General features: G+C 44.6%; 1 protein-coding gene and 1 pseudogene across 2 annotated transcripts in view; both read right to left on the bottom strand.

Moving 5' to 3' along the window:
- Positions 1-6,747: 6,747 nt before the first annotated feature.
- On the bottom strand, positions 6,748-6,902 carry LOC140425961 (U2 spliceosomal RNA; annotated as a pseudogene).
- An 11,429-nt stretch (positions 6,903-18,331) lies between these two features.
- LOC140424763 (Golgi reassembly-stacking protein 1-like) overlaps positions 18,332-26,483 on the bottom strand; it is a 58,104-nt gene continuing 49,952 nt past the window's right edge. For both annotated transcript variants that reach the window (XM_072508144.1, XM_072508145.1), the window contains exons 8-9: positions 25,930-26,091; positions 18,332-22,004 (exon numbers count right to left, since the gene is read on the bottom strand). In XM_072508144.1, the coding sequence (XP_072364245.1) occupies positions 21,733-22,004; positions 25,930-26,091 (434 nt within the window). In that variant the 3' untranslated portion in view covers positions 18,332-21,732. The remainder of the gene's footprint in view (positions 22,005-25,929; positions 26,092-26,483) is intronic.

Genomic DNA, 26,483 nt, shown 5'->3' on the forward strand with positions numbered 1-26,483 from the left:
CGACCAGTTACAACCCCCAGCGTAACGGACAGGTAGAGAGGGAGAACGGAATGGTCTGGAAGACCGTCCTACTGGCCCTACGGTCCAGGAATCTCCCAGTCTCCCGCTGGCAGGAAGTCCTCCCGGATGCCCTCCTCTCCATCTGGTCACTGCTTTGTACCACAACCAACCAAACACCTCCCGTACGTCTCCTTGTCTTCCCCAGGAAGTCCTCCTCTGGGACCTCGCTCCCGATCTGGCTGGCAGCTCCCGGACCCATCCTGCTCCGAAAACACGTGCGGGCACACAAGTCGGACCCGTTGGTCGAGAGGGTCCATCTTCTCCACGCTAACCCCCAGTATGCCTACGATGGCCGACAAGATACGGTCTCCCTAGGAGACCTGGCGCCCGCCGGAGCCCCACACACACCCCAGCCACCAGTCCCACCCTCCCTCCCACCAGTGCACCTTACAGGAGGATCGGTCCTTCCGCCGGCCCCGTCTAGCCCCCCACCCACCGACGCACCCCGCAGACGCTCCCTTCCCAGGTCAACCGTTTTCCCCACCAGCGCCATCTAGGGGTGTCGAAGCTGCCACAGAGATCGTGGCCATGCTCCCGGAGTCACAGACGCCCGAGCCTCCACTGGAGTCACCACCGAAGCTTCGACGATCACAAAGGACAACCATGGCCCCCGATCGACTGATTGTTTCATTTTAAAGTGTATAGTTAATTATGAATCATAAATTGTAAATAGTAAATAGAATTGTAAATAGTTACAAAACGCTGTATGGAGGTATTACGGTACCTCCATAACTAAAATTTCTACCACGTTACCATGCTGTAATATCAGGCCACCACCCCCGCCGGATTCTTTTTTAACAGGGGGTGAATGTGATAGTCTTTGTAGAGGTATTACGGTACCTGGTAATGCTGGAACACCATTGGTAGATATTGTATGTTTCCTTTTGGTCAAGCTGTATGGTAGCTCCGCCCTGCAAGGCGGGTATAAGAGCCCGTGCCACCCCAACAGCCTTCATTCTGTACCTGAGCTGCTGGGGGAAACATCTAGCTTATCAAAGCCTTCAGTTGGACTACAACCTCGCTTTAGTGGTCATTGATCGTGCATCACGGAGTCCGTATCCTCCCATTCCCACCCTATTCATATATTTGTCTAGATGTCCCTTAAGTGCCGCTATCGTACCTGGTCCCACCACCTCCCCAGGCAGCGCGTTCCACATATTTACCACCCTCTGTGTAAAAAAACTTGCCTTGCACATCAGTTCTAAACTTTTCCCCACGCACTTTAAACCTATGTCCCCTAGTACTTGACTCTCCTACCTGAGGAAAGAGCATCTGACTATCCACTCTGTCCATGCCACTCTATCAGGTCGCCTCTCAACCTCCGTCGTTCCAGTGAGAACAGACTGAGTTTATTTAACCTCTCCTCATAGCTAATGCCCTCCATACCAGGCAACAACCTAGTAAACCGGTCCTGTACCCTCTCCAAAGCATCCACATCCTTCTGGTGGTGTGGCGACCAGAATTGTACATAATATTCCAAATGAGGCCTAACTAAGGTCCTGTACAGCTGCAACATGACTTGCCAATTTTTATATTCAATGTCCCAACCTATGAAGGCCAGCATGACGTATGCCTTCTTGACCACTTTATCCACTTGCCACTTTCAGTGGTCGGTGAACATGCACGCCCAGATCTCTCTGCCTGTCAGTACTCGCAAGAGTTCTACCATTTATTGTGTAATTCCGACATGCATTGGACCTTCCAAAGTGCATTACCTCACACTTGTCCAGATTAAACTCCATCTGCCATTTCTCCGCCCAAGACTCCAACCAGTTTATATCCTGCTGTATATTCTTTTTTTTAAAATTTAGAGTGCCCAATTCATTTTTTCCAATTAAGGGGCAATTTAGCGTGGCCAATCCACCTACCTGCACATCTTTGGGTTGTGGGGGCGAAACCCACGCAAACACGGGGAGAATGTAGAAACTTCACAGGGACAGTGACCCTGGGCCGGGATCGAACACGGGTCCTCGGCGCCATGAGGCAGCAGTGCTACCCACTGTGCCACTGTGCTGTCTATGAATGTATGTAGATGCCAATCAATTGGGGTTGCTTTGTCCTGGATGGCGATAAGCTATTTGATTGTTGTTGGAGCTGTACTCATCTAGGCAAAGGGAGAGTATTCCATCACATTCCTGACTTTTGCTTTGTATACATTGGACAGGCTTTGAGGAGTCAGGAGATGAGATACTCACCACAGAATTCTTAGCCTCTGACCTGTTCTTGTAACCATAGTATTTATATGGGCAGCCAGTTCAGTTTCTGATCAATGGTAACCTCTAGGATGTTGATTGTGGGGGATTCAGCGATGGTAATGCCATTGAATGTCAAGGAGAGATGGTTAGATCCTCTCTTGTAGGAGATGGTCATTGCCTCGCACTTACGTGGCGCGAATGTAACTTATCACTTGTCAGCCCAAGCTTGGATATTGTCTAGCTGCATTTTAACATGGGCTGCTTCATTATCTGAGGAGTCGCAAATGGTGCTGAACATTGTGCAGTCATCCGCAAACATCCCCACTACTGACCTTATAATAGAAGGGAGGTCATTGATGAAGCCTCTGAAGATGGTTGGGCCGAGGACACTACCCTGAGGAACTCTTGCAGTGATGTCCTGGAGCTGAGATGATTGACCTCCAACCACCACAACCATCTTCCTTTGTGCCAAGTATGACTCCAACCAGCGGAGAGTTTTCCCCTGATTCCCATTGACTCCAGTTTAGCTAGGGCTCCTTGATGCCATACTCGGTCAAATGCTGCCTTGATGTCAAGGGCAGTCATTCTCACTTCATTTTTGCAATTCAGCTCTTTTGTCCATGTTTGAACCAAGGCTGTAATGAGGTCAGGAGCTGAGTGACCCTGGTGGAACCCAAACTGAGCGTCTGTGAACAGGTTATTGTTATGTCAGTGCTGCTTCATAGCATTGTTGATGATTCCTTCCATCACCCCTTCCACAAACATTCAATCCTTCCACCACCGACCAACAATGGCAACCGTGTGTACCATCTACAAAATGCACTGCAGTAACTCGACAAGGTTCCTTAAACAGCATCTTCCAAACCCACGACCACTATCATCTAGAAAGACAAGGGCAGAAGATACCTGGGAACCTCCCCAACTGGAGGTTCCCCTCCAAGACACTCACCAGCCTGACTTGGAAATATATTGCCGTTCCTTCACTGTCGCTGGGGAAAAATCCTGGAACTGCCTCCCTAACAGCACTGTGGGTGTGCCAGGGACTGCAGCGGCTCAAGAAGGCAGCTTGTCACCACCTCCTGAAGGGAAACTATTAATGCCCACATCTTGTAAATGAATAATTTTTGTTAAAAGATGGTTGATTGATAATGCAGGTCCAGACATGCCCTGGCAGTTTGTCTGTCGATTTGAATTTGGCCAAGTTCGAATTTCCATCAGGCTACTTTTGGAGCTGACCGTGTTTGATTTCAAATTTCCAATTCTTAATTTAAAGTGTCCCGTTTTATCGGGCCTAAAATATAGGCTGCTTTTCATTTTACCACAGGGTTCAGCCCATTTGAATTGGTTTACGGCCACAAAATCCAGGGTCCATTAAAATTGTTGAAAGAGAAGTTTCCAGAACAACAGGAAATATCCTCAATGCTGGATTACATGTCCAAGTTTCTGGAAAGTCTCACAGGAGCTTGTCAGGTAGCTTCTAAAGATTTCAGGAGCAAGAATGAAAATGTGGGCAGACAAACATGCTAAGTCCAGAACCTTCCAGGCGGGAAATGAGGTATTAATATTGTTTCCATTGCTGCTGCCTCACGGCACCGAGGTCCCAGGTTCGATCCCGGCTCTGGGTCACTGTCCGTGTGGAGGTTGCACATTCACCCCGTGTTTGTGTGGGTTTCGCCCCCACAACCCAAAAGATGTGCAGCGTAGGTGGATTGGCCAGGCTAAATTACCCCGTAATTGGAAAAAATGAATTGGGTACTCTAAATGTATTTAATATTGTTTCCATTGCAGGGTGAACCTCTGGCAAATTCATTGCCCCTTTGAGGTAGTTAGGAGAGTGAGTAAGGTGACTTACCTAACAGATATTGCAGACCGTAGGAAGAAGGACCGATTATGCCATGTAAATCTGTCAGAAATACTGTCGTAGGGAAGAGGAATGAAAGGACCAAGTGTGTCAGGTGGTAGAAGTAGTGGAAGAGGACAGAAATGGGAAGAGGTAGGAGACGAGGTCGATAGTTCAGAGGACGACCCTCTGGTGGTACGACTAACAAATACAGACTACTAGGATAATTAGAGGCCCAGTTTGCCTATTTAGGAGAAGTAAAAAGGTGGCACGGTAACACAGTGGTTAGCACTGTTGCTTCACAGTGCCAGATTCGATTCCCGGCTTGGGTCACTGGCTGTGCGGAGTCTGAACGTTCTCCCCGTGTCTGTGTGCGTTTCCTCCGTGTGCTCTGGTTTCCTCCCACAAGTCCCGAAAGACGTGCTTTTAGGTCATTTGGATGTTCTGAATTCTGCCTCTGTGTACCCGAACGGGCGCCGGAATGTGGCAACCAGGGGCTTTTCACAGTAACTTCATTGCAGTGTTAATGTAAGCCTACTTGTGACAATACAGATTATTATTAAAAGAGAAAAGATCTAATTAGGATACTGAAATAAATGGGTAGATTTGTACGAACCTATCAGGGTGCACTATGTTAACTAATCATGATGCAGACACAGGAAACTCCGAACCAACAAAGCAACATTTGTCTTGACTAAACCCATGGAGAGTGATTCAGTTAGAGACCGAAATGCAGTGCATGTTGGCGATGTTGCTGTAACAAGAGAAAATGGTGTGTGGTCCACAGAATGCCAAGTAGAGTTTTGGAAGATTGAGGGCCAGGTTGGTCAGGTTGGTGGGTGAACCAGTGCTGGCAACCCTGGAATTTTCCAGACCTTTTAAAATGACCATGGATGCTAGCGACCTGTGGGGGGGGGGGGGGGGGGGGGGGAGGGGAGGGGGGGGGGGTACGGTGAGGGGGCAGTGCTACTACAAGATGATGATGCAGGTATAGAGAGGCCAGTGGGATATTTTCCAAAAAAGACTAAGTCCATGCCAAAGAAAGTATTCCACCATTGAAAAGGAAGCCTTTGTCTTGCTACTACTAGCCCTTCAGCATTTTGAAATATACGTCCGGGATGACAATAAACAGAGCTTTGTTTATACAGATCTGTTTGTGTTTATAGAAAAGTTTAAAACCCGGAATGCAAAATTATTCCATTGGAGTTTTATTATTACAACAGTTAAATGTTAAAATTGTACACATCCCTGGAAGGGAAAGTGTGATTGCGGATACATTATCGCGGGCTTAAGGGCTGACTAGTTACTAATGTACTTGACTTGTTTCTAAACTGGGAAGGGCTGAATAGTTACTAAACTGGGAAGGGAACTTGTATAATGAGGATGGATGAGTGGATATGTGTTTGTGATTTATGTCTTGCATACATCATAATGAAACGCCCGTGCCTTAACCTTTCATTCCTTTTAGGGAGGGAGGTATGCAAGGCCCCTTCTTGGTGATTCCATTACTTCCCATTTCTTTTACTTTGTGGTTATCATTTTGATTCATGGATATTGAATGGACTGATACCTTCAGGTCAAGCAGAGGAAATGAGGGACTCAAATGTGGCAGAAAAGTACACTGTGATATTGGAGATTTTGCTTTTGAACAGCAGAACTCAGACTTTCTGGCTCCTGGGAGATTGGAGGGATTCGGTTCGGTTGGTTGGCTGATGGCCAATGAATTGGCAAAAGGCTGAATTCTGCCCGGTGACAGGCGGTGATTGGATTCTACTGGTGTGAGATGGTTTTCAGAGAATCCAGGAAGGGACAGTCAGATCCTGGACACTGAGAGGAGAAGCTCTGAGCTGTTGTCTGTCTATCTTTCTCTCTTTCTTTCTCTGTCTTTCTTTCTCCTGAAATGCTACCTATCTACTGTTTTCTGAACCTGTAGAGAGGTTTTTGAGACCTTGCCGAATCTACAGTGGAAACTATTACAGACTGAAAGCAAAAACCTCGAACTGAAGGCCTAGACTGAAGAACGTGTACTGGAAACGTTCATCTGAAACAGAGACGTTTATCCTTTTCATTTTTCTACACCCCCCTCTTTCCCCTGTGTTAGTCTGTCTTGTGTGTGTAGAGGGTGAGGTGAGTCAAAGAGGGAGGATTAGGAATTAGATAGTAATTAACCTGTTGATTTTGTTGCTTAGTTAATTATAGTTATTGTTATTAGTAACAATTAATTGTGTTTAAATTTACAAACCTGATGACTGTAATTATTGGGCAGCCAAAGACCAAAGACTTTGGGTATTTTCTAAGAATTAATTACTAATTTCAAATGATTCTCCATCTCACGAGCCGGCCAATGGGGTTTCCATTTCTTTTACTTTGTGGTTATCATTTTGATCTGTCAGGGAAATCCCCGGGCATGGGTGCAGTCCCGGCGCAACGGAGAATCCCGACAGCGGAGAATCAGGCCCCTTATATTTAGCACACTGGGCTAAATCACTGGCTGTTAAAGCAGACCAATGCAGGCCAGCAGCACGGTTCAATTCCCGAACCAGCCTCCCCGAATAGGTGCCGGAATGTGGCGACTAGGGGCTTTTCACAGTAACTTCATTGAAGACTACTCGTGACAATAAGCGATTTTCATTTCATTTCATTTTCATTTATAGTGGGACTGTCATAACAATCATCTTCCTCAGTATATTCTTCACATCCATTAAGAATAGAATATAAGAATATATTCTGAAATTAGTTAATCTTCTATGTTAAACTGATAAAAACAGATACTACACTTGACCTTAGCCAAAAGGCCGAGAAATGATGTTAATCATCTATGTTGAATGAGTTGTCCATGCTGTGATGTAAGGTGGGGGAAACTCAAAGAGGATGGGCTCATGTCATCCACACAAATTCCCAAGACTATGGAAAGTATTCAGGAGCAGTTTATGTGGAGCATGTTCCCAACATTTCAACATATCTAAAGGAAGTTTGAATAGCAGGTGACGTTAGAGTCTTTTTTAATGCTTAGGGGTGGATTCTCCATTGCTTGACGCTGGCAACGGCCTTCCCAATCTGACGGAGAATGGAATGTCGGCCGTAAAATGGGATCGGCGCCCAGCGCCAATCCCGTTCCGATGCTCCGGTTCCCCGCCAGCTGCGACAGCGAACTACACTCCTCGTGCCGACAGGAGGATGAAATCAGTTTGTAACAGCTTTGACAAAGAGTCATCAGACTCGATGCGTTAGCTCTTGTCTCTCCCTACAGATGCTGCCAAACCTGCTGAGATTTTCCAGCATTTTCTCTTTCGTTTTGGATGAAATCAGTGATTTGCACCTATTTGCATCTGATTAAAGGGCTGGAAGCACAAGTCTCCAACCTTCCCTCCCCCATCCCGTTATGCACTGACCCCCACAGCGGGAAATCCCCCCGGCGGGATTTGGTGCAAATTATCCCAAGCGTGGCCCTGCCACGTAGACCCCGCGGTGGGGCAAACTGGTTAGTGTTATTGGAGTTGCATTCAACCAGGTAAGTGGAGAATATTCCATCACACTCCTCACTTGTGTCTTGTAACTGGTGGACAGGCTTTGGGGGGTCAGGAGGTGAGTTACCCACCACAGGATTCCTAACCTCTGACCTGCTCTGGTAGCCACAGTATTTACATGGCTAGTCCAGTTCAGTTTCTGACCAGTGGTAACCCCCAGGATGTTGATTGTGGGAGATTCAGTGACGGTAATGCCATTGAATGTCAAGGGGCGATGGTTAGATCCTCTCGTATTGGAGATGGTCATTGCCTGGCACTTGTGCGGCGCAAAAGTTACTTGCTACTTGTCAGCCCAAGCCTGGATATTGTCCAGGTTTTTCTGCATTTGAACATGAACTGTTTCATTATCTGAGGAGTTGTGAATGGTGCTGAACAATATGCAGTCATCCACAAACATCTCCACTTCTGCCCTTATGATGGAAGGAAGGTCATTGATGAAGCAACTGAAGGTGGTTGGGCCCAGGACATTACCCTGGGGTCTCCTGCAGTGAAGTCCTGGAGCTGAGATGATTGACCTCTAACCAGCACAACCAACTCCCTTTGTGCCAGGTGAGACTCGGTAAGGTAGCACAGTGGTTATCACTGTCGCTTCACAGCTCCAGGGTCCCAGTTTCGATTCCCGTCTTGCGTCACTGTCTGTGCAGTCTGCACGTTCTCCCCGTGTCTGCGTGGGTTTCCTCCGGGTGCTCCGGTTTCCTCCCACAGTCCAAAGTGTGCAGGTTAGGTGGATTGGCTATGCTAAATTGTTACGGGGATAGGGTGGAGGCATGGGCTTAAGTAGGGTGCTCTTTCCGAGGGCAGGTGCAGGTGCGATTGGCCAAATGGCCTCCTTCTGCACTGTAAATTCTATGATCTGTGATAACAGCGGAGGGCTTCCTAGATTCCCATTGACTCCAAGTTTAGCCAGGGCTCCTTGATGCCTCACTTGGTCAAATGCTGCCTTGATGTCAAGGGCAGGCACTCTCTCCTCACCTCTGGAGTCCAGTTCTTTTATCCATGTTTGAACTAAGGCTGTAATAAGGTCAGGAGCTAAATGATCCTGGTGGAACCCAAACTGAGCATCAGTGGGCAGTTATTGCTAAGGATCTGCCACGTGATAGAACTGCTGATTACGCCTTCCAGCACTTTATTGATTATCTAAAGTAGACTGATCGTGCGGTAATTGGCTGGTTTGGATTCTTCCTGCGCCTTGTGTGCAGGATATACCTGGAAATTTTCCACATTGACGGGTAGATGCCCGTTTCGTAGCTGTACTAGAACCGCTTGGCTAGGGGCCCGAATCTTCACTTATATTGCCGTAATGTTGTCAGGGGCCATAGCGTTTGCAGCATCCAGTGCCTTCAGCCTGGATCAAAAGATTACTGAATTAAAGTGATTTGCAAATGAAGCAAATACAATGTGAGAAAAAAGAATTTCACACAGGGAGTGGTTCGGGTCTGCAATGTACGGCCTGGAAGTGTGGTGGGGGCAGCTTAAAACAGAGGCATTCAAGAGGACATTAGATAATTACTTGAATGGAAACAATGTGCAGGGGTACAGGGAAAAGGCAGGGGAATGACATCAAGCCATGATGCTGGATACCTGGTGCAAACACGATGGGCTGAAGGCCTCATTCTACACTGTGACAATTCTCTGATTCTGTCACTGCTACAGGTCACGTGACTCATAAGATTGGCCACCTCTTCTGGAAATATCCAACAGCAGTTACGAAGACAAAAGAGTTCCACCCTCATCCTTGTGTAATCTCGCACCCTATCCTAAGAACACGTTATAATCATAAAACCAGGGGACTCGCAGATATTGAAACTCGTTATTCCTGCAGAGGCGCTAACAGCCCCACCTCACACTTGGGACTGTCAAGATACATTTCAAGAAGGAACATGGAGGGAAATGGACTTTATTTGCATCTTTATAAGCTTACCTTTATGGTGGAGTTATCGGGTCTATCAACACAATGGCTATCCAAACCCAGGTCATCAATATAAATGGTGACTCTTTGAGAGACTGACTAGGACATTCTAAGACATAAATCAAAAGCTAGGTTCAGGCACCAGGTAAACATCCCTTTATGAACTCATTATGGTGGAAGGTCATATGGCTCGAGTGGCCATTTTGAAATTTCCATACAGTTGGGAACTGAAATGGAGGCCAGTCTACTGATTTACCTCCAACCTGAGAAGAACAACAGCAAGGCTCCGAACTGACCAAGCAGCCAACAACAAATCTCAGCTCCTCAAAGCCTGTTCGTCCGAACTCCACCGGCCACTGCCTACCAAGCGGAACACGTCTCTGAATACCTATCTCAACGAGTTGCACCACTTTTAAGGAATTTGGTGCTGCTTTCCTCTGCCAAATAACTAGGGGAATTGGAACCTCTCCATGAAGGAATTCCCCCTCTGGATTTTGACTTTCTGGACTCTGGGAATCACACATACTAATATTAATTTCTGTGGTTCTTTTACTATTGTTACTGTCACAAGAGACTGGGGCTATTGCACGGTCAATTCTAGACCCATTTGACCCGGAGTCACAACTCAGGTGAAATAAGATTTTATTTAAAATACCCGAGCTCCTTGGTTGAGCCAATAAACTACAGTCACCAGGTTTGTAACTTTAACACGAGTAACCTTTCATTATGTACAATATTATAATTACAGTCAGAAAATGTACTGACTATCTACTACCCCATTCTAAACCTCCCCCTTCCTTGGGGCAGCACGGTAGCATGGTGGTTAGCACAATTGCTTCACAGCTCCAGGGTCCCAGGTTCGATTCCGGCTTGGGGCACTGTCTGTGCGGAGTTTGCACGTTCTCCCCGTGTGTGCGTGGGTTTCCTCCGGGCTCTCCGGTTTCCTCCCACAGTCCAAAGATGTGCGAGTTAGGTGGATTGGCCATGCTAAATTGCCCATAGTGTCCAAAATTGCCCGCAGGGTGGGGTTACTGGGTTATGGGGATTAGGTGGGGTTACTGGGTTATGGGGATAGGGTGGAGGTTTGGACCTTCGGTAGGGTGCTCTTTCCAAGAGCTGGTGCAGACTCGATGGGCCGAATGGCCTCCTTCTGCACTGTAAATTCTATGTCTATGTCTAATTCACCCATTCTACACACACACACAGACAAACAACAGAGAGGGGACAGGGAAATTAAAAATAAATGAAAATCAAAAGGATAATGATCTTTGATGCACTTGGATAATATCCAGTCAATGTCTTTCTGAAGTTCAGGCTTTTGTTTTGGTACTTCTTCCTTCTAGGCTTGCGGTGGTTTTCTCTGGTAAGGTTGTGAGCACAAATGGCTTTCAGAACAATAGTTTCACTTCAACAAGCAGAAGAAAGAGAGTTCCTTTCACTTCCAAGGTCTAAACACTTCTGTTAAGTTCTCTCAGAAAACAACAGGCAGGAACCAATCACTGACCATTGCCAAGCAGAACACTGGCCCTGGCCATCCCACTGGCTGGCAGTTAACCAAGCGAACCGGCTCCCACCACAACCAGTTCCTAAGATTCACCCGGTGCCGGGGAGTCTGGCCTTTCCTCTCCAAATACAAAACCTGGGAACGCAGTGTCCTGGCAAGCAGGCTGTTTCACTTTGAATCTTCTGCTTAAAGGCACATCCCAATTTTGGGTCCATGGATGAAAATAATAAAATAAAATAAATGGGAACAAAGGAAATGAACAGGAAGGGACCTTACATTACCCATATCTGTAAAACTCTCTTTTTTCTGTCCCTCTTCTTGTACATGTGTGTATGCATGTGCAAGGCTGTGAACATTCTCCCATGGTTTGAAAGTGTGAATAAATTGATCTTCTGAGTTAATCAGGAAGAGAATTTCCTGACAGTTGTTGTGTTATGCTGCTTCGGATAACACAGGCTGCTACTTGATGCAGTCTTAACTAAAGGATGCTCCAGACTCTGAAATGAGTTCAACGTGTTTATTGAACTATTAACACAGTTCTCAAATGAGTTCAACTCTCTGCTAATCTAACTGTAGTAACTCAGTCTAACTGTACCAGCTTGCTCTAAGCCACATGCTGGGCTGTGATACTGCTGATCAACCCTGTCTAATTCTCTAGATGTCTGTCTGTGGAAAGAGGCAGGGTGTGAGTGCCTCATCCCTTTTATAGTGTTTATGTCATGCCCTTGTGGTGATGCCACCTCTGAGTATCCTGACTGCCCATTGGTTGTGTCCTATTCTGAGTGTTCATTGGTTGCATGTTTGCATATCATGAAAAGAGTTACTTGTAAAATTGGACCACACAAACTGCGGCTTTGGGGAAACACACTGCAGCCTAGTTTTCAAACAGACAGGCAGACAGTGAGGGGAGAAAGAAGTTCAGTTTGCCTCTCTCTCTGGCCTGTAACAAAATTGTTGCTACCTTACCCAACAACATACATTTGTGAAGTATAATCTTTTGCTATGACAGCAATGAAGACAAAGTACAGGTCCCGTCTGTCAGTGGAAAGTTATTTACAAATATTATTGTAAAACATGACACTAAGGATAGGCAGACTCTTCAGTAAGAAGCAGGTACACCCATCTCACGGATATCTATATGTAAACAACTTTACACTAGAAATGTAGCACTTTCATATTCTGGTTATTACATAATATTATAATTTAGGTAGAGGCACCGCGATCGCTAATCCATTTGAAAAGGGGGGTTTCAATCAAAAAGGTTGGAGAACCTCATCTCTAATGTGGCGCAATGTCAAATTCTTTTGTCCTAGGCAGTTTTTCTGTCCTAAAAGTGTGATGGAAATGCAAGTTGTTTCAATTGCAACAATGAGAAAACCACCCAAAAATCTAATATGAACACTTTACAATACTTTTTTTTTTACAAAGTGCTAAGACAGAGAAATGCTGTAAAAGTGCCTTTGTGGTAAAGGATGTCGGTGCTGAGGAATCACCAACTTTATCCTTTTGGTCACCAGTGAACGCTGCACTAACACTGGGGGTAGCATTCCCCTGTGTTGCTTGTAACAAAATCATAAACCTGTTATTTGTAGTTGAGTTCATAATTTTGTAATACTGTGTACCTGGGGAAAATCAACTTATGTTCAATTCAACCTTTGCCCTTCCATTGCATTTTCACCCATCTGAAAACTGTCAAACCAAGAGTTGTAATGTCATAGGTTTAATCCACACTCCAGATACTTTGGAACCCATTTTCGAGACAGATCGCAGTGCTGTACTTACGGAGTACTGCACTTGCAACACTCCCTAAGTACAGCACTGCGATCTGTCTCGAAAATGGGTTCCAAAGTAGGGTTCTATCCATCATCCATTACGATCAGGGCTGATTATTGAGTTCAATACCCTGATCTCGCCTTTCCCCCATATCCCGTGTTCCCTTTAGCCCCAAGAGCTGAATTTAATTATCGAGATAATGAAGTTGCTTAGGAGTTTTGGCTCCTTCTCTGGGTACAAGTTGAACTTGGACAAGAGTGAATGTTTCCTGGTCAATCCCCGAGGAGGAGAGCCCAGCTGGGGATGCTACCATTTTGCCTTGACAAGACTAACTTTCATTATCTGGGGGTAATTGTAGTCCACAATTCGGTCTCGCTTCATAAATTAAATTACACTAATCCGGTTGATGGTGTCAAGTCAGACGTACAGAGGTGGGATAACCTCCTCCTGTCCTTGGTGAGCAGGGTTCAGTCCATTAAAATGAACGTACTCCTGACATTTTTATTTATTTTTCAATGTCTCCCCATTTTCCTCCACAAATCCTTTTTTGTCAAAATCAGTAAATTAATGTCCTCTTTATTTTAGCAGGCAAGACCCCAAGGATCCGTGGGACTTTGCTCCAAAGAGAGAGATAGTCGGGGGGCTTGCCCCTACCCAATTTCTTGTTTTAATATCGGGCAGCCAATATTCAGAAGATATTGGACGTGGTCTACCAGCCACGCTGTGTCCAAAATGCAGCGCACCGTGGCACAACATGGCCAGAAAATGCCGAGAGACCCCACTCCCAAGATCTACCCAGCTCGCCACATCTTGCAAGATCTAACGTGATCTTATTGCGATTTGAAGCCCGCCCATTGTGAGGTGAGGATGAAATGGGAGGGTGAATTGGGTCCCATTCCAGATGTTGAGGTGTGGAGTGAGGCCCTTCACAGGGTCAATCACATGTCTTCATGTGCTTGGGAAAGTTTGATTCAATGCAAAGTGGTGTCCAGGACGCATTTGACTAAAGCGAGGATTTTTCTCTGGGGTGGAGGACCTGTGGGTGAGCGCTGCTCTCTGGGCCGGCTAACCACACTCATATGTCCTGGTCTTGGCCCAGGTTTGCAAGCCCCTGGGCCTCTTTCTTCAGCGCATGTCAGAGATACTCAATGTTGATTTGGATCCATGTCTGTCAGTGGCCCTCTTTGGGGTATCAGACTTGCCAGTGCTTCAGGCGGGGGTGAAAGTGGATGTCCTCATTGATAACCCGGAGGTGTGTTCTGTTCTGCTCATACCTCAGTTTGGTTAAGTAACCTCATTTCCTTCTTACATTTGGAGAAGGTCAGTACACCATTGGAGGGTCAGTGGAAGGATTTTACCTAAGATGGCACCCATTCATTTCCTTTTTTAAGGCGCTAGTCACCGTCAGATGTTAGGGGGTTTAGTTTAGATTTTAGGGTTAAAGTTAATATGTGCTTTTGCTTGTTAGTCTTGTTCTTCTGTTGTGTAATTTTGGTTAATTGTGTTATATGGTTTTGTTTATTATGGAAAATTTTCAATAAACATGTTAAAAAAAACTCACTACTGAATATGTTCAACAAGTCATTATCTCAAGGCTCTCTACCCCCAACATTGACTCAAGCTTCCATCTCGCTTATACTCAAAAGATAGGCCCTGCAGAATGTGGCTCATTCCGGCCTATCTCTCCGTTAAACGTGGACAAAAAGCTGTTGGCTAATGTGTTGGCATGTCATTTAGAGCCGTGCATTTCTGGTATAATATTTGATGACCAAAACTGGCTTTGTGAAGGGGCACCAATTATTCTCCAACGTACGTCGCCTTCCTGACATTATTCTTTCCCCAACAGCCACCCCAGAGGTTGTAACTCTCTGGATGCGGAGAGGGCGTTTGACCGGGTGGAGTAGAATTATTTGTTTACACTTTGGGATAAATTTGGATTTGGTTCAAAATGTATTTCTTGGATTCACCTCCTCCATACCTCACCTTCCGCAAGTGTGCACATTAACTCTCTATACTCTGGGTAATGTCCTCTATCCCGAGGAACCCGTCAAGGGTGCCTTTTGCCCCCACTCCTATTTGCCCTGCCGATAGAACCCCTGTCCATAGCCTTAAAGCCGTCAATGCTGTTAAAAGGGTATCCACCAAAAGATTTGCCCTCTGGTGTATGGAGCTGAAGGCCAGAAGTGGTCGAAAAAGAGGGAATCAGTTGTTTGGAGCTGGTGCGGTGCCTGCAACGCATGTGGAGATGGTGGGGCAGGGAGCGACCTAACTGCTTGCTGTACCTGCATGCTTGCTTTCACTGGCTGGTGCACTAGGACACCCAAGTCCCATTGTATGTGAACATTTTCCAATGTTCCAATAATAATCTGCCATTCTGTTTTTCCTACCAAAGTGCATGTTTAAAAATAAGTTTAGAGTACCCCAATTATTTCTTTCCAATTAAGGGGGAATTTAGCATGGCCGATCACCCTAACTTGCACATCTTTGGGTTATGGGGTTGAAACCTACAGACATGGGGAGAATGTGCAAACTCCACACAGTGAACTGGGGCCGGGATTGAACCTGGGACCTCGGCGCCGTGAGGCCCCCAATTTTGCACTCTTCTGTGGGACTTTCAATAAAGCTTTCTGAAAATCCAAATACACCACACCCACTGGTTCACCCGTAGCTATCCAATCGGTTATGCCCTCAAAAATTCCAATGGATTTGTCAAACATGTTTTTCCTCTCACAAATAAATGTTAAGACTTTTTCTTATCTTGTTGATATTTTCTAAGTGTCCTGTTATCACATCCTTCATAATAGACTCCAGCATTTTCCCTACTACTGTTAGGCTAACCGGTCTGTAATGCCTTGTTTTCTCTCCACCCCAATTTTAAAAATAGTGGGGCTACATTTGCTACCCACCAATCTACCACAGCTGTTCCAAAGGACGATGACAACCAACGCATCCTTTATTTCCATTGGTACCACCTTTAGTACCCCGGTTGTAAAGTGTTGCGCATAAGCAAAAACCCATTTAGCATTTTGAGAGATCTATCCTGCAACATCACCAATACTCTCCTTTGCACTTATTCCTCAATATCTGAGGAACTAAATCGGAGATGAAGCCAGTCAATTTGCAGCCTTGGGGTCACATTTGACCCAAGATGAGCTTCCAACCTCATTTGTGCCATCACTCAGGCCATCTATTTTCATCTCCACAACATCACCTGCATCAACTCATCCACTGTCAGAATCCTCATTTCTCACTTTGCTTTACCTGTAATCATGATTATTCCAATACCGACCCAAAGCTGGATTACCACCATAAACCCAAGGTCATCCAAAACTGCCAGTGTCTTAACTTACGCCAAGTCCCATTCTCCGATCACCCCTGTCCTCGTTACCTCCCGTCTTGCAAACCGTTTAATTTTCAAATTCTCATCTTCGTTTTCAAATCCTTCCATGTCTGTTATCTCCTGCAGCCACAACCCTCCCACATATCTGCACTCCTCCAACTCTGGTCGTGTGCGCCTCTCAACCTTTAAATGCTCCACCACAGGTGACCGTTCAGTTGCCAAGGTCCTACACTCTGCAATATGCTCCCATATTCTCTGGTCCACCTTGCTTCCCTCCTTCATGACTCTTTGACCTATGCTGCGCAAATGTTATCTTTTGTTTTCTAATGCCCTGTAGCTGCTTGGGACTTATTAGGTTAAAGATGCTTTACAAATAAGTTAACAGAAAGAAAGCTGTGCCAAGGAATGGGATAGCTACCTTACAGTTATAGGTACTTATCAGCAAAAACTGCTCAGATTGAGCAGCTTGATGTTGAGTTTCCACTACTCCTTGCCTCTTTCTGCCCTCCCATGACCATTGTATCTCTCGGTTCAAATTCAATATAACTCCTTTCATTTGTCAGTTGGTCTCATTGACCATCTTGTAACCTAAGGGTAATTAGTTTATTACCCATTTAAAACTTTGGTGGTGAATTCATTTCAAGTTTGCTTCAGTATAACAGTTGATTGAATTGCCATAGCATTGATCTATCTTCAGGTCACAAACCACCTTTATCTCTACCATTGTTCATGCTGCAACCATTAGGTACGCAGCCGAGACACCCCCCATCTCCCAACTTTGCATCCTTGTCACCACATCCAATGATGTGCGGAACTTTTTAAAATTCTACCATGGGATTTAAGGCTTGCTGGCTGGGTCAGCGTTTATTGTCCCTCCATTATCCCCTTTCACAGTTGCAGTGGCCCACATCTTTGAACTGTCGTGGTCCTTGTGGCATTGCTCTACCTACAGTGTTGTTAGGGAGTTCCGGTGCTCATGATGGAAGATTGATGAATCAGCTTTTGAAAAACTTACAAATGCAACCTACAGCATAGTTTACAGCAGTGGTTTCCATGAGAGTATTACAGGTGGTCCACAAAAATACAATACAATTAAGTGTACCTCGTATGTATCATTATCGCAATGTAATTTGTTTCACAAATATCCTTATGTAATATAATCTGCAATATATTTGAGTGGGCATCATAAACTATTAGTAATAGCTGAGTTTTTAATACCTGTTGATAAATAGGTCAGCTGTAGGCGATGCAAAAAAATATTTAAAACGGCTTGTGGACATAATGATCCACAAAAGCTTTTGATGACGATCTATGGTCCGCATAAATAAAAAGGTTAGGAACCTCTGGTTTACAGGATCTAATTTACACAATTATTGCACAGTCCAGTGACCAGCACTGCTCCAAACTGAAGGCGTTACATGTAGATCAGGTAGTGTTACATTTTAATTACCAATTTCCTTTTCACAAAACTTTTGAGCATGTTTTATCTTACTGATAGATTTTATTCCTTGCCCAATGTTCTATTCATTTAGAACTGCAGAAATTCATAGCAAAAGAAGCTACCATGTAGATGTCTGCTGTTCACTGGAAAAATCCAAAACCCATGGTCAGGTACTGTCCACAACTTCAAATTTACTTCTGTTAAAGACGCAATTGCTCAAGAATTCACTGTTTATCCACGGGCACAGATATTAGTTATGTTCTTCATTATTGTCAGGTTTGGTGATCATCTGCTTTCCATCAAGTTGTAGTGGAGCCGGGCAAACGAGTGTCAATTTAGCCATCTGACTATCTCAGAATCCCTACAGGGTAGGAGGCCATTCAGCCCATCAAGTCTGCACTGACCCTCCAAAAAAGCCCCCCACCCAGGCCTGCACCATTGCCCTATTGCCACAACCCCACCTAACCTTTTGACACCAAGGGGCAATTTAGCATGGTCAATCCAACTAACCTGTACTTCTTTGGACTGTGGGAGGAAACCAGAGCCCCCAGAGGAAACCCACGCAGACACAGGGAGAACGTGCAAACTGCACACAGTCACCCGAGGTCAGATTCGAACCAGGATGCAGCAGTGCTAACCACTGTGCCACCCATGGCCGGAAAGATTAGACTCTTGGGGCAACCTCTGTGTGTCACCGTGAACTCCAGCCTGAACCAAAACAAGAATGATTAAAAGTGAGGCATCCAAATTAAACACTTTTAATGTCTTCAGAAAAAACTTTACATATACCATTCACTGGCCCATTTTCCCACATACCCCCACATAATTGTTTTGACAAAATACAAATTCCCTTCCTCAACATTAAGTATGAAAATACTGAGATGTGGAAATTGGACGAGATCCCAATTCTATAAGATACCAAATCCAGTCCTGAAATTTTCCACACCATTTAAAGAGTTTTACACAGCTGGGTGGGTGTCAGTCAGTGGCACTATTTATTAGGAGAGCCAAACAGCCATATTCTCAATTTTTCCGTTGAAAGGTGGAAAGCGGTAACTCAGTACGTCATTGATTACAGCCTGACAAAATTCTCCGCAACATTAAACAATGAGCAAATTTAAAGTCACAGTTCACTGTTGCATGCAATGTGACGACTAAAACTCACTTTTCGTTTAAGAACCAGATAATTGGGAAATGCACGACTGAAGAGCAACTAGTTTAGGAAATGTGCATTTTGTGGCTCGTTAAAATTTTTTAAAATTGGATATAAAAGTAACATCTGTTAATACCTTCAAAATGTTAGAAAACAGGCACAGAACATCGGAGGACGATGGTCAATACATTTTGGGTGTAACCATGACGATCGAGCACCTTCTGCATTTCCAGCATTGGCAAGTTTTCCTTGTTAAAATTAAGCAGCATAATTGCGCACCTTGTCAATTGCCTTTCACCAAGCCCACGCGAAAAGCCAGTAAGCGCATTTAGACGTGTGCTCAAAAAGAAAGTGAGACACAACTAAACACAATGTAACCTATGCAAACGTGGTTAAATGATAAAAATTGGCGAGGAAGAATTTTGATACAAAGGACTAAATACAAACTCTAGGAAATAAGTACAAGCTGTCTCAGCATCTTTAGAAGGTGGAAAGTAAAACCCTTCAAGCTCTGCTGCAAGAATACATTTTGAGAGCACATCTGTTCTGACAGAAGCTATGTAGCTTGTCCACGATGCGCTTCAATGTACAACAGTATTGAAGCTATTCCTCCTCCAACGTGTAAACATGACTTCTATTAAAAATCTTCCCTTACCCTATTTCAGGGCTATCGTTTAATCAGTGTCTGTAGCTTTACAACCAAGTAGACCAAACAAGTTCCAATGACATAAAGAGAGATTAGGAAGGAAAAAAAAATCAAACTGAAAATTGTACGGTCATAAGATTTAGCGTCTTAACCTGATTTAAAGCATTAGCCACAACAGCATCCCCAAAGCCACAACCAGCAAATATTACCCCTACACGAAACATCTCCATTCTTACATTTTCAATCATTCATTACCTTGTGCATCAACTAGTAAAAGCAATAAAAAAAACTCCAAACCCTTAATTAACTGGCACGAGTACCGGGCATCGTACAAATTTACAGTATAAGCTGTTGCCTTAGTGCAATGCTATGCTCCTGGGAAGCTGGGTTATAACTGAACGTTTCATGTAGTGAAACTGCGACACAAGGCAGATCTGTGTACAATCATAACTCTGCAAAAAACAAAATTGTCAACTACATATATTATTTATCTTTATATGCTAGTTAAATAATTGATAGTCATCAATCATTGCCTGCAAATGAGCACACTGGCTCACTTGGACTGGCTAACAAAGAGGCAGTCGGCTTTTCAGTCTTTGGCTTTGCGGACCTGAAGGCAGTAGAATGAGGGACCTGATGGCAATGTGTGAAAGAAATTCCTGCTCTTGATTTGATGCATGGTGTTGGAAACTACATGCGAGGGGACATCAGGTGCACACAGCGCTGGACATGACTTCCCATACCTGACAAGGTAGCCTCCTGACACCAGCATGAAGGCTGACCAGCCCCACGAGGAACCTTACCCCAGTAAAAATCACCACCTTCGGAAAGTGGGAAGGAAAATACAAGGAAGCATTACCAGGACAGGAGGTAACTATTGCTGCATAGATCTGAGTTCTTTTAGCCAGAAGTAGGGGAAAATCTGTACAGAATCAATTGCTTTCCATTTTCTTTGTCGCCTTCAAAGCAGCAAGTGGCTAGCCATTTGACAACATCGGAGTAATAGTGAGAAATGAGATATAATCTATCCGGAAAACTGAGTAAAGCAGAAGTAGGATGCACACACAGAAATATAAGTGGAGGTTATTCATTTATAGATTTCCTTTCCAGCAACTCTGCAACAATCAGCAAAAGTCAGTGCACAAAAGAGAGAGAAATTCCACCCATGAAGTTTCATTAGCTCAGAGGCTTTGGGGAGGTTCTTGTGTCATTATCCAGCGTCAACAGATTTAGATTTTCTGCACAGAATGTTTGAGTTTTTCTTCCCCTCCAAATTGCTCGAGTTAAAGGGCCCTAATGGCCTGCAAAAAACCTGGAGCTGCACTTTTTGATGGATAAGGGGAAAGTTTGCAAGACCGAGCTACTGATTAATTAAGAAAAATCACTGAGCCCCCCCAGACTGCAAATGGAAGTTAGCAACTAAAGCAACACTAAATTTTGCAAGTTTCAAATCTCTTGCCTGCATGATGCATGTACAATGGTTTTCCCATCACCTCACTGTGCGATTCCAGTCCAATAGTGACATCAAATAAATTTCTGTTAAACAGTAACTTATTTTATATCCGTTAATGGGACATGAGCATCAATGACAAGAACAGATAAGTGCCGATAAGAATCATTGAGAATATTTCAATTTGGGCAACATAATAGTGAAGTGAAAGCATTCACGGTTACTTTATATGTGGGGGAATAAAAGCGATTGCCTCAATACAAGCAGAGGGTTTGGGTGAAGATATATAATTTGATTACAAAGCTCCCAAAGTCCTTGGAAATGGTGGCTGTCGCCTTGAGCTCCATCCTACTCAGGAATATGACAGTACTAATCTCTTACTGGCACAGTAGTGTTGTACACTGAGAGAAATGCACCCAAAGAAGGTGCTTAAAGTATGATGCAGTTGGAATCTAGTCACAATGATATATGTTTCCCAAAGGCAGCAATATGGATCTTCCCACCACCCTCTTCTCCACGAAGGTCAGGTTATACTTATTCTTTACTTTTCAAGAATTGCTATACAGGATAATTATATTTTTAGGAAACACGAGCACCATCACCAGAATCTTAGCTTAGCGGCCAGCTGATTTGAATGTGATATAACTAGCACTTAAATACCTCCTTATTGCTTGTACCATACAATGGAATAGTCAATAATGGGCATGTGACAGAAGCTACAAAACAGCGTAATGTTGCCTTTAGACAAGGAGCAACAAAAATAGCCTCAACATACAACTGTTTGTATTTCAATACACAATTTATCATCGTAATTAGATTAAAAGTAAACTCAGGTAAGACTTTCAGCCGCAAGACACGTCTCACTCGCTGCTGCCCACTATCCTCGTGGCCTCTTCAACCTTTGCCTTCGTCTTCAATCACCGAGGAATCACGGAGGCTGATTGTACCTTGAGACGGGCACTCTTCAAGATCTTTTGGCAAAGACTCAACGTAGTCAATATCCACGTGAGCGTCCGGTAGCGTTTCAGAGGAGGTGGGAAGCGTTGGGGCAGTCAAGTCAGAGATTGAGGAACAAGCCTGATCCAGGTCTTGCTCCGTTGGTGAAGCAGCACGAGGCACAGCACCAACAGAATTCAAATCCTCAGACGCAGCTGCACTAGTCTGGTCTATTTAAAAACAAAAAGGCACACACACATATTCACTGTAAGTCAGTCACACAAAATCCCACAAAAGAGATTAGCGTGCAAAATTAAAGCACATGGGATTGGAGGTAGTGTATTGAGATCGGCAGCCAGGAAACAAAGAGGTTGTTTTCCAAATAGCAGGTGTGGTACCACAGGGATTGGTGCTGGGACCCCAGCTATTCACAATATATATTAATAATTTAAGTGAAGGAACTAAATGTAATATCTCAAAATTTGCAGATGGCACAAAGCTGGGTGTGAGGGCGAGTGGTGAGGATAAGCTGTGCGGAGCATACAGTGATCCTTCAGCCTGATTTGGACAGACTGTGTGAATGGGCAAATGCATAGCAGATGCAGTATAATGTGGATAAATGTGAGATTATCCACTTTGGTAGCAAAAACAGGAAGATTATCTAAATGGCTATAAATTAAGAGAGGGGACTGTGCAGCGAGGCCTGGGTGTCCTTGTAAGCCAGGCGCTGAAAGAGTATGCATGTGCAGCAGATGGTGAAGATGCCAAATGGCATGTTGGCCTTCATAGTGAGGGCACTGGAGTACAGGAGCAGGGATGTCCTGCTGCAATTATACAGGGCCTTGGAGAGGTCACACCTGGAATATTGTGTGCAGTTTTGGTGTCCTTATCCGAGGAAGGATGTTCTTGATCTAGAGGGAGTGTAATGAAGGTTTACCAGACTGATTCCTGGGATTGTGGAACTAACGTAAAAGGAGAGATTGAGTCGGTTAGGATTGTATTCGCTGAAGTTCAGAAGAATGAGGGGGTTCTCATAGAAACCTATAAAATCCTAACAGGACCAGACAGATGCAGAAAGGGTGTTCCGTATGGTGGGGGAGTCCATACCAGGGGTTACAGTTCAAGGATACGGATTAAACCGTTTAGGACTGAGATGAGGAGAAATCTATTCACCCAGAGTGTTGAGTCTGTGGAATTCGTATACCACAAGAAATAGTTGAGGCCAAAACATTGTATGATTTCAAGGAGTTACATTAAGCACTTGGGGCTAAGGGCATCAAAGGATCCCTTTAGGATCCCGGGCAACACTGTGGCATAATGGTTAGCACTGCTGTCTCACAGCTCTAGGGCCCGGGTTCAATTCCAGCCTTGGGTGACTGTCTGCGGGGTGTTTCATAGAATTTACAGTGCAGAAGGAGGCCACTCGGCCCATCGAGTCTGCACCAGCTCCTGGAAAGAGCACCCCACCCAAGGTCAACACCTCCACCCTATCCCCATAACCCAGTAACCCCACCCAACACTAAGTGCAATTTTGGACACTAAGGGCAATTTATCATGGCCAATCCACCTAACCTGCACATCTTTGGACTGTGGGAGGAAACCGGAGCACCCGGAGGAAACCCACGCACACACGGGAAGGATGTGCAGCCTCCGCACAGACAGTGACCCAATCCGGAATCGAACCTGGGGCCCTGGAGCTGTGAAGCAATTGTGCTATCCACAATGCTACCGTGCTGCCCCGTGTTTGTACGTTCTCCCCGTGTCTGCGTGGGTTTCCTCCGGGTGCTCCAGTTTCCTCCCACAGTCCAAAGATGTCCAGGTTAGGTGGATTGGCCATGATAAATTGTGCCTCAATGTTGAAAAGGTTAGGTGGGGTTACTGGGTTCAGGGATAAGGTGGGCATAGATAGGATGCTCTTTCAGAGGGTCGGGTGCAGACTCGCTGGGCTGAATGGCCTCCTTCTGCACTGTAGGGATTCTATGATATGGGGGAAAGCAGGAACAGTTTAGCCTGGTCTATTCTTTAAAAAAGGTACATACACACACGCTGAATGTAAGTCAGTCACATACATTCACCCCTGACAGATGGGATTACTGTTATGCATTGAATTCTTCATCTTCCCTGCATTAGCAACAATTGAGCAGCGAATGCTTTTTCAATAATTTGCTAGTACCATAATGCTATTTGAGAGACAGCTAGATTGAAGACCTGGCGAGCAGTAAATTTCTGACATTTGAGGCAGGGGTGTGGGTGAGCGACCTGGCAGAATTCCGGAGGTTGGAGAAGGTCAAGTTCGCTCTGCGGGGGTCAGTAGAGGGGCTCACTCGGAGATGGAAACCGTTTATTGATTTCTTCAAGGAGGATTGAGGGGTCAGCGGGGGGGGGGGGGGGTAGGGGGGTTAAAATGGGGAAGGCAGGGCGTGTCTGGGGGGCCTGGAGGGTTGTGGTTGTTTGTTGGGTTGATGTGATGTTCTTCCAATACTCTTTTGATATTCTCTATATTTATATTTCTGTTGAAAAGCCTTGAATAAAAATATATTTCAAAAAATGTGGCATTTGAATTTGATGAAAATGTTCATATTTTTTATTTTTTTACAGTAATGTTATTAAAACCTGGATTAAGATGCATATAGATAGTATGACTGCTAGAACTGTGATTAAGGTGTCGTTAAAGTGAGGTAATCATTGATTTGCAGGTGAAGTGGTCTGCTAATAGATCTTGAGAACAATTTACTTGTTTACAGATAACTAGCTAATGGAATATTGTTTAGGTTTGAAGGATCCTGGGGTGTACATAATTCATGAGGAGTATTGTGTTTGGTCCTGGCTAAACAAGTCAAAGGACATCGTAAGAGACAAAAGGCGCTGCTGCCTCATGGCGCTGAGGACCCGGGTTCCATCCCAGCCCTGGGTCACTGTTCGTGTGGAGTTTGCACATTCTCCCTGTTTGCATGGTTCTCGCCCCCACATCCCAAAAATGTGCAGGGTAGGTGGATTGGCCATGCTCAAAATTGCCCCTTAATTGGAAAAAAATAATTGGGTACTCCAAATTAAAAAAAGGAGACAAAAGAATGCCTTGTGCTTTAGGTACAGATAATGCAGTTAATAATAATCTTTGTCACAAGTAGGCTTGAGATGAGGTTACTGTGAAAAGCCCCTAGTCGCCACATTCCGGCACCTGTTCAGGTACACAAAGGGAGAATTCAGAATGTCCAAATTACCTAACAGCATATCTTTCGGGACTTGTGGGAGGAAATCCGGCACCTGGAGGTAACCCACGCAGACACAGGGAGAACGTGCAGACTCTACTCAGACAGTGACCCAAGCCGGGAATCGAACCTGGGACCCTGGAGTTGTGAAGCAACAGTGCTACCGTGCTGCCCGGTAATCAGAGGAGGCAGGTATGTCTGCAAAATCAGTTGGCCCTAGAACTCTCATCTGAACAGAGGTCTGTTTGGTCCTGAAAGGTTTTATCTCCAAAGATTCTGCATGGAGAAAAATCTGGTTGTTAACTTTATTCATGGGTGGTATTTGAAATATATTGGTTCGCTTCATTCATAGAGTGGCAGGTTTAACATAGAAAATAGAAGGAGGAGGACATTCGACCCTTCTCCACCATTCATTTTGATCATGGCTGAGGAAGTTAAGGTTTTCTCTTTTACTTGTAACTGTAATGTTATTTCTTTGATGCTAATGTGGTTAATTCTATGTTTAAATTAAAGTTTGTTTCAACATAAAATTATTGGTCAGTGTGATCACTCCTGTGGTGTGGTAGCATTTCCTCACAAATTGCAAATAGTTGGGTTCTCATCCAGGATCCTAAGAAATCATTGCTACCCACTGTGCTACCATGCTGCCCAGTGAACCGTTCACTCCAAATTAAAACTAATTTTTGATTACTATTTAAAAAATTTTGAAGCAAGTAATATGTATAGGAATTTAAAACCAAAAGAAAAGTGATTGATCATTTTCCTAAATTGCATCGAGAAGTGGTCAAGGCAGGCACTGGATCTGTGATAATACTGTAGGTGAATAGCCTACAATACTTGCTGCACTGACCTGCACACAAAGAACTGTCACCTGGATGAGACACCATAGGGCAGTCAATCCAGCCTGGGAAGGCAAACAAAAAGGTTGACTGCTGGCTACACTTACCAAAGTGGAGTTCAAGTTCTTCACTGGTGAGGATTCCATCTGTTCCAATGTTTCTCTCTGTTGTTGTGTTAAAGATAGTTGAGGAGGATGAAGACACTGCATCATTCAATATACTAGGCAAGTCATGAGCTTCCAGAGTGTCTGTGGATCCAGGTGGAAAACCTGTTCAAGAATACAAAGGACAAATTAAATCATGACCCTTTATCTGTACCTACTGGAAACTCTATACAGTGCCATATTGACTGCAGCCACTCAACCTTGTTTCAATTCAAAGCCTGGTTTCTATTCAAAAATGCTTCTATATTTCGAAACAAGCCTCTAACAAAAACAAGTGCTGAAATGTATAGCAGCAACATTATCAACCAGCTAGACAAACTTGTAGAATCTCACCATTGTCCCTATTCTAGGCTATTAAGACTTGCAGAGCAGCAGAGATGATGCCTGCCCAGAATGCAGTATTCACTCTATCACCCTCAGCTCCGGATATTATATTACAAGCTTTGCAAACCACAGTGTAGTAACATACACTGTGCACCGCAATCGCGCTGAGCCAG

The sequence above is a fragment of the Scyliorhinus torazame genome, chromosome 6, assembly GCF_047496885.1.
Source record: "Scyliorhinus torazame isolate Kashiwa2021f chromosome 6, sScyTor2.1, whole genome shotgun sequence".
In the NCBI taxonomy this organism is placed as follows: domain Eukaryota; kingdom Metazoa; phylum Chordata; class Chondrichthyes; order Carcharhiniformes; family Scyliorhinidae; genus Scyliorhinus; species Scyliorhinus torazame.